The 8,878-nt window shown below is 34.8% G+C and overlaps 1 protein-coding gene across 3 annotated transcripts; it reads right to left on the reverse strand.

Moving 5' to 3' along the window:
- Positions 1 to 785: 785 nt before the first annotated feature.
- On the reverse strand, positions 786 to 8,468 carry LOC115972020 (dol-P-Man:Man(5)GlcNAc(2)-PP-Dol alpha-1,3-mannosyltransferase). 3 transcript variants are annotated; one of them, XR_004087380.1, is made up of 14 exons: positions 8,205 to 8,468; positions 8,067 to 8,101; positions 7,634 to 7,771; positions 7,126 to 7,194; positions 5,264 to 5,421; positions 5,056 to 5,122; positions 4,899 to 4,952; positions 4,544 to 4,632; positions 3,858 to 3,974; positions 3,517 to 3,614; positions 3,247 to 3,325; positions 1,524 to 1,782; positions 1,226 to 1,282; positions 1,097 to 1,129 (listed from the first exon to the last, which is right to left on the reverse strand). XR_004087380.1 is itself a non-coding variant. In XM_031092157.1 (13 exons), the coding sequence occupies exons 1-13, from the start codon at positions 8,359 to 8,361 to the stop codon at positions 955 to 957; spliced, it is 1,293 nt and encodes a 430-aa protein (XP_030948017.1). In that variant the 5' UTR covers positions 8,362 to 8,466; the 3' UTR covers positions 786 to 954. The 3 variants fall into 3 exon arrangements, 1 of the variants encoding a protein (XP_030948017.1); XR_004087381.1 differs by having other exon boundaries at positions 1,524 to 1,771; positions 8,205 to 8,467; XM_031092157.1 differs by lacking the exon at positions 1,524 to 1,782 and having other exon boundaries at positions 786 to 1,129; positions 8,205 to 8,466.
- Between the last annotated feature and the right edge of the window lie 410 nt (positions 8,469 to 8,878).

Below are 8,878 nucleotides of genomic sequence, written 5' to 3' on the forward strand. Positions count from 1 at the left end.
TTTAACAATATTAAGCCAAAAGACTCGCGCCATGGTGTTCAAATTTCAAATCTTTTGGCCTTAAAAATAAAAAGTAATGAATGATACGGGAACAGTAAAGGGGACTGGGCCTATTAAAGAATAAAAAATAAATAAAGGGGACTGGGGAGAGATGACTATAAGGCAAAGTGGACCCTGAAGAGAGTCAAAATGCCCATTGTTTATTGGTAAGAATAATAATACATAAACCCAGCCCATATGAAAGCCTCAACTTTAGCCCCAAAGAGAAAGAATTAAAAGCAAAAACCTTCATCATAAATACTAAAAAATTCAACCAAAACAAAAACAAAAAACAACCAACTCAGATTAATAATGTCACTCCAAGCTAAGTACTTCATAATTCATAATGTAACAAATAACTAGAAATAGATCAATAATAATCCCAATCTAGTCTTCTATATACCAAGCATCCTAAGACTTTCCATCCAAGAGAGTATAACTTGAAAATAAAAGGACCCTTAACCATTCCAAAATCATTTTTAACAAGTTTACCATACGGGACCTGTGCTTTATAGGTTTTTTTTTTTTAACTTGTAGACTCCACCAAGGTTCAGTCCTTAAGCAAATCTAAATCCAACTATGTAAACTTGCTATACACACCCCTAAGTGAGCAAATAATATAATCTAAGTCAAGAAACACAAGGATGGGATTCAGAGTAAAATGCAGGGAAAGTGAAGCATAAACAATTTCATAAAAATTTGTTGAAATATATAAAATAAAATAGCAAACTTTCTTGCAACCTAAAAAATGGTATTTAGCATTCATAGTATAGATGGCTGATTGAACATTCTTCAATCTTAGAACAAGAAACCAGTTACGGCCAGAAAAGAAAACTCAACCTGCTGTTTTACAGTCATGGAAAAATTGTGTAAGAGTTTAAAGACAATCAAAATTCAGCTAAGGGGGGTATAAATCTACTTTTCCTTTCGTTTCTCTTTGTGTGCTTTATGGTCCACATAAGGATATTCAGATGGGGCAGACCATAGACCCCATAGTATAACAAGATGGAGACAGAGAAGCAGTGCAGATGAATAAGCGTTTGAAGGATAGATATTCCAGCAAATTTCAACCCCTATAAACAAAAATATACTGCACAACGCAAAGATGGACAATAAGTGAATATGATTGAAGAAATAATCAATAAATAACTATAGCAGTAAGGCATGGATAATGTGAGCAACCTACCGTAGCAATGTGGGAAAGGGAGTTCGCCACAATAGGTAAGGTAAACTATAGAAATACCTGCAGCAGACACATAAAATGGGAGTTGAGACTTTTTTACTTCTAATAAAATGATATGTTTCGACTATCAATAGTTAATTTTATGAACACTATATTTTAAAACCATAATTGTAAACCATGATATCAGTATGCACTAATTATATGGGCTTTTACTCAGACTTATCCTAGCAGTTTCAACACAAAAGTGAAAGTGTATAGAATTATAGATTACTTCCTCCATTAAATGAAAGGCTCAACGAACCTCAGTAAAATCTAAAAAAGAAGGCAGACAGCTACTGCTTCAAGTGGCAAGAGAAGCAGCTCAGCAAGGAAGAAATTAAATTGTCAAGGTTGGCTTCATTGTCAGTAGACAAAAGGTTAAAAGGCACTAGTGATTCTGAACCAGCCTAGATTTCCAATTCTTCGGGAAATTGGTCAAGATAGATGACAGCACCTTTTAACTATTTTCTTTTTCCCAGAGAGAGCAACCTCCTCTTAGGGCCTCACATCCTAAAAACATACTTTCATTGATAAAAGTGTTAGTCTATAAATGAAAAACCTCATATTAATGCAAGGATAGATGTGGAATGCAAGGTTCCTGTTTTCAGTGCAACTGACTTGAAGCAAGTGTTCTATGCTATAATTCTGATCCTTGAGCACTTTAAAACTGGAAGTCGAATTTTCTCCAAATAGGGCAGGATGATGCAAGTATAGGTCCTAGTAGTTTTCTCAAAAAGAAAACTATTTTAATTTAGTCTTATTTTATTTTACAAGTCGAGGTCCTATTAGTTTATTAGGTTATTAATATTATAATTTCTATAAGGAAGGTTATTTTTGTAATAAGGCAATTAGGGCTTCCTACACCAATTAGAATTAGGGCTTAGTGTTCCTTTATAAGCAAATTATTGTACTCCTATCAAAGGGAAACTATTTTGATGAATTAAGTTTTTGTTGAATTTGTCTCTATAGTTTGATGCTGACTCCAACCAACCCTAGGTGCTAACCTCAAGCAGTTTTTCATCATTTGGTGTTGACTCCTAGGTTCTGTCTTTCTTTTTCCTGTTGAATTGTTCTGGTTTGTCCAGCATCATGCTGCCTGATAAGACAGTAATAATTTGGACCTTTGCTTAATACTTAGGGTGAGGACCTTTGGGGGAGGTTTTATCCAAAGGGAGTGATGCTAGGTAATTTTATAACAGAGGATCTCAAAGAAGCTTGCTGAACAGAAATTAAAATAGTAACCTCTACATGGTATAAAGCTACATGTACAGAAGACATTTATATAAAAACAGGTTATTGATAGAAAGAGTTTCCCCAGAAATCAGTCAACTTCATATCTCTTGACTTCTCCATCCTATACAGAGAGGTTTTGAGGGCCCATTAACAACTCACATGTCCTGACAGTGGCACCACAAACCAATCTTGGCAAATTTAAATGGATACACACCAGCAGCATTGATATCCTAAAACATAGTATAGATTATGACTTCCCTTCAAGACGGCCCCTTACTCAAATAAGCATATATTATTTAACGATGGAAAAAATTATGCAAAGAAATGCAGAGGAAGAAAGACCAGATGTTCAACGGGAAAAAATAATAATAATAATAATAATCTTGATATTGTAAAAACTAAACATAATAGCCATAAAAGGGGAGATGACCACTTGGTCAAATAGATGGTTCACAGCCCAGATAAGAAGCATCCACCCATTCAAGAGTAATGGAGGGACCAAGCAAATTAGTCTAGAGTAGGATATGAGAAAATTCCACAACCTATATCATGTCAGAATCAAAGAATATAAACAAAATCATTCACACAAAGCTTCATAATCATTTACCCTCTAATTTGAGATTACAACTTGATATATCTTGCTATAAAAAACAAATTAGATAAAAGTTAAGCAACTGCTTCAGCAACTAGCACTGCTGCTCAGCTACCAAATCAATGATATATAGAAAAGGTTTTCCTCCAGCAAAACTTACCATGAGTAGAACTGATAATGCAATGAACGGGCACATACAATGCCAATGAAGTTCCCAACAAACATAGTTGTCACAATATCTGATCCAATCAGGAAGAAATTTAGTATCCAATTGGAGGAAAAGAAGAAAGAGAGAAGGAAAGGGCAATGGGTTAGTGTCTGGGCAACAGAGATCAATATACAGAGACTGAAATCTAATATAAAGAGAGAATAATCAAAGATACAGAGTCAGACATCCTCCTAGATTCATTTGGGAGCGTCCACCACTTACGTTCTTTATTGAGTATCTTGAAGGATGAACCGCTACTGTCAGAGTTCTTCAAAGAGACAAATCTAGAATGCAAAAAGTTGAGAAGCCCCCCTTCATGCCTACAATCAATCATTAACCAAACACAATAATTCAGATGCCAATCTTCTATTGGGGGAAAAAAAACCCGCCTACATATTACTACTGCTTGACAAGAGGGTGTTCAGAACCTCAGATTTATAACTTCTCACTGAACTTTTACTACGTTGAAAGAAACAAAGTTTTTCCACAAATTTCATATCCACATCATCGTTGCAACTTCCAATTTATTACTTGAAATGGAAAATGTAAGCCCATGTACTTACTTGCACCATCTATAGTGAGTGAAAGCTGCAAGTAGTACAAGATGAGCAATCAGCAAAGAGACTGCAAGTTCCTTTGAAACAAAAAGTGGTTCAGGAATGAACTTGAAGTTAACAGACCTGGAAAAATTGAGGGCAGGTTATTCTTCAACAGAATGACAAATTTATCTTTGCTAATTCAAATAACAACTATAACAACAAAAATAGAATACTGGTCATGTAATCATAATGTTACATCAAAACAACGCTAACAAAAACCATGTTACAATGTAGGACAATTTCACTTCAAAAGGACTTCAGCAAATAGACCACTAGGCATGGTATCTACCCTTTTTTGATGCACTACAACTCATCCAGTTACTAATTCGATATGTATTGTATTATGATTCAGAATTCTTAGATTGAATAATTGTCACACTGGCCCATGATCCTTGAGAGTGTATCTGGTACCAACTTCAATAAAATTGACCTCTACTGGGCCCTAGAATGATTTCTAACAGCCTATTTGGGGCACGGATATATTCAAATACACAAAAGTATGAAAATAGACTTTCTTCATATATATATATATATATACATATAACAACAAATTTATTTTCCTTTGTCCATTTATTGCAGAACAAGCTAATAAGTTTGCATGGAGAAAAGTTGTCAGGAATCTGAAACACATGAAGTCAAAATCAAAGTACCAAAAGTGGATGAAGACACGCCCAAGATTGAAGGCTCTGGATATGTAAGCAATTGGATGTGATATGAGAAAAGGTAGCCCCAACAGGATCTGTAGAACCATTCACCAAGTAGGTGCAACAAATGAACACTGTACACAATGCCCTCTCTTATAACATAATGATAGTTGAACTCCAACTCACCTATGCACATTGGAAAAATAATCAAAAGAATAATACAAAACTTCCAGATTTAAAAGACTTGTAACCTCTGCAAAGAATTTAACATGAAAAAAATAATAAAGCATTTCTTATTAATCAAAGAAAAAATTCAAGCCTATGCTGACAACCCTAAGAATGAAGAAGACAGAGCAAGCACCTGCACCAATGCTGCACCAGCTAAAGCCGATATCACCCCAATAATATCCATACCCTATACAAGAAGTGTTTCAGGAACAAAAATCGTTACTTGAGCAAATTTAATGAAGAATTGAGAATAAAATTGAATAAATATACTCAAACAGAGATTAACATACTTTTAGCATGAGAAGAAATAGAGATGGAGCGTATAGTAGCACATTCATCTTTATTGAAACGGCACCACTGTAGAGATAAAAAAGATATCATCAACCAATTTCTTTTACCATTAAAAAAAAAAAAAAAAATATATATATATATATATATATATATATATACAAATATAAAAGGAAGAACAGAAGTGCAGTAAGAAAGCCAAGATGCTACCTGAATATGATCAACCCTAGATGCCACCTTTGGTAAAGAAGTGAAGCCATTGCAGCATGAAGGAGCGTCGTGGCAAAACAGTCATTAAAGAGACGGAGCACAAAAATAGAGTGCATTCTTTTTGACAGACAAAGCAAGCTAAGAGCCCACCATGGAAGCTACAACACATTTCAAGAACGGAAGCTTATTAAAGCATGGATAGAAGGAGAAAGGAGAGAGGAAGAAGCCCAGATTGAGACAAAGTTAAGAGATATGTAAACAGTAGAGGATAATTCTAAAGACTATACTTCTTAGAAAATTTAATTTCTCGTTAATTCCCAGAGAACACTTTCAATATAATATATAACATGGTCTTAAATTAAGTGAAATCGGTTTCAAAATTCACATATCAGACACTTGACTCTATTTCAAAGTTAATGTTGCGCACATATCATCAAAGATCAAGGCCAGTGGAGCAAGCACATGACACATTAGTTGATCTTGAAAATCTACTAACTTTCTAAGTGGCAGCAATAGCAATATCCAGGGTCTAAACTTATAAATGCTGACAGCTATAACACCTCAGTAACAGAATATTAGTAGATTTACTGCTGAAGGTGGATAAAGCTCATGATGCAATTTGATCGTATCATTGGATCCACCTAGGAGGCCTTAAACTAAATGTCAACAAAGATAAAGAAAGAAATTCAGGAAAACAAAAAACAAAAAAATAAATGCCCAATTCAGTGAACAAAGCAACTTTCGTATCAACAGTGGAAATAAGCACATGTTCATGCATAGGCTCAAGCAGAACACAAACTTTACCACTGCTCTAACTGAACATCACTGCCCATACTGACATGCAAACAGACCACTAGAAGCCAATTCAAGTCAAGAATAATAAAGTTCACCACACACATCTATGCAGAACCATCAACATGAAAGCCAAAAAATGATTAACAGAAGATAAAATAGAAACTGAATTTAGGCTTCATAGCAGCAGTGCCTGAAGAAACCTGAGAATCTCATCGACATTGAATTACTTGGTCATCCTATAAAAGCATCATTGAGGACAAAGGAGGAAGAATCTAATTATCCCGAAAGCTTTACCAGTACAAGCGTCATGCTAAATCAACCTAGGAGGAGAGCAGGTAAGCTTAAGGTCCATGGCAATGTCCTGACAAAAGACTACCTATCCTGCAATTAAAAGGTTGCCTGTATCTATGCATGCAAGATACTCTCTTATACTAAACCAAGGACATGTTCCACAAAAACTTTAGTCTTTAGACATCTAAAGGATTTCTGGAAAATCTGTGAAAAACCAGAAGTATGGAAGGACTTTAAAATTCTCTCACTTTCTTTCCATGCTCCAGAATCTCCATTCAATGGCCTAATAAAAGCAAGAACACTGCAAACAATCGACTAGGCTTAAATGAAGTCAATCATATTTTTCTCTACAGTGCACCTCTTGTATTTCTTCAGTGCCTCTTAACTCCATTTAGATCTCTCACCCTTTCACTCCCAGTCCATCTCCCTTCTAATTTGCAGATGTAATGAATACCCAGTAAGTACACAGCTAGGGCTCATGATACTACCTAGAACTTAATATCCTAGACCAGAAATGTTGCCAGTTGTAGCGAATTGATAGCCCAATCAGCAAAGCGTATAGTTGGTGTCAACTCATACTAGCCTTATAATACATTCACTAGTTTGACAATGAATATGAGATCTAACTACTGAATCTTTCAATAATACTCCACATATCAACTAAGATGTACCACACGTTTATGTAAAAATACTACCATGCACACATCAGTGACATACACATCTCTTAAAGCCAAAACTAGCAATTTATCTTCAACTAACTAAAGCACATTTCATACCGCATCAGTCTTCATGTAGATAAATAATACGATTCCCAGATTTATGATGTACAAAAGGCCGAACAAAATCTGCACCAACAAACCAGAATATAAACCATGAGGCAATCTGGAATCATGTATTAGTGTAAGCATATATAGAGTTCAGTAGTCAACAATAAAAGGGTATTGGCTTACAGCTACATAATACAACCAAAATAACTCCCCTTAACTTCAATGTCCATGGAAATCCACAATGCGTGACCATTCATTTTAATTTAGTATACATCAGCACTAGTCGTTTGTGCCAACTGAACCAACTAGGCAGTCAACATTCATTCAATGAAGCAAATACCAATAACTTGTTCCCAATTCAATATCACAAACAAGAACTTGTTCCACTAAGATAATTCCAACCAAGTTAAATCAAAATAATCTTCTAACTAAACCCATCAATCATATATACTAGTTATTTATCAAATTTTATAAGAAACCCCCCAAAAAAAATAGAAACAAGAGTGAAGTAAATTACCTGAGCTGGATAGACCTCTCCTCCTGTAACATACTGAATTGCAGAATAAACATAAAGAAAGCCAGCTGGATAGACCAAAGGCCCAGTGTCCCCTTTCAAGTTACTGTAATCTCTTTCTCCTCCAACAAACCCACTTACCTGTTTCACAATTATCAGACCAAATTGCACCAACCCATTTATCTAAACTAAAAATTACACCAACCCAGATAGCAAAAACACTTAATAAACTCATTTGGTAGCTTAGAGAATCCAAAGACAAAGAAAACAAACTGAAAATTCAACCCAACATTTTCATTTTTTTTTTTTTTATCTCTCTTTATTTAAACCAATTCAAACTAATATATGTAAAAAATTGAAAATTTAATATAGACTATTCATTTATTTCATTCAAAGAATGAGACTTTTTTGTTTCGTTTTCTTTATGAACACATACCTGAGACATGTAAGCGTCCCAGTCAATCTTCGTATCTGAAAACCAAAACGATCACATTGTAAACAAAACGACGTCGTTTTAAAACATAGCCCAAACAACAAACAGAGACAAACTTATTCAAAAATAAATGGAATTTACAAGGGACATAGGCGATGATGAGAGCGACGAGGATGGCATCGGCGAAAATCAAAGCGAGAGCGAAGGGTACTTTTGGGTTTCTAAAAATTTCGGAGGTCAGATCCGAGGTTTTGGGTTTGGGTTTTGCAGCACGAGGTGGTGCTGATCGGAGCGCCATGGTGGCTGTTGACCTTTGACCGATCTCAGTTGTGAGTCTGGTTCGTTCGTTGTAATCAAAGAGCAAACAATGTCGTAAGAAGTCATACGGCGTCGTTTTTCTTTTTGGTAGGGCTTCGAATTGGGGTAGAGTTTGGATTCAATTTCAAGCCCAAAATCTTAATTAGTTTAGGGCTTTTGATATCCGGGCCTAGGTCTTATTTGGAAAACCCTTTATCGTCAAATAAAGTATTAGGTTCAAGATGCAAAAAAAAAAAAAAAAAGTATTAAGTTCAAATTCTAAAGACAATTATTGATGTATTTGATCTTATGATTAAAAAAAAATTTAAACAAAATTTTATGTAGATTTTTTTTTTTTTTTGGATTAAACATAAGAGTACATTATTAGGGTGTTGTCTTTTTATCCATTTATAAGATCTAACGGCACTTAGAAGGGACAAAACTTCTTACATCTCCAAAAACATCACAAAACTTTTGAGGAAGCCTAAGTATTAGAGAAAAATAAAAACATCAGAGAA

This window comes from Quercus lobata, chromosome 12 (genome assembly GCF_001633185.2).
Source record: "Quercus lobata isolate SW786 chromosome 12, ValleyOak3.0 Primary Assembly, whole genome shotgun sequence".
Lineage (NCBI taxonomy): Eukaryota > Viridiplantae > Streptophyta > Magnoliopsida > Fagales > Fagaceae > Quercus > Quercus lobata.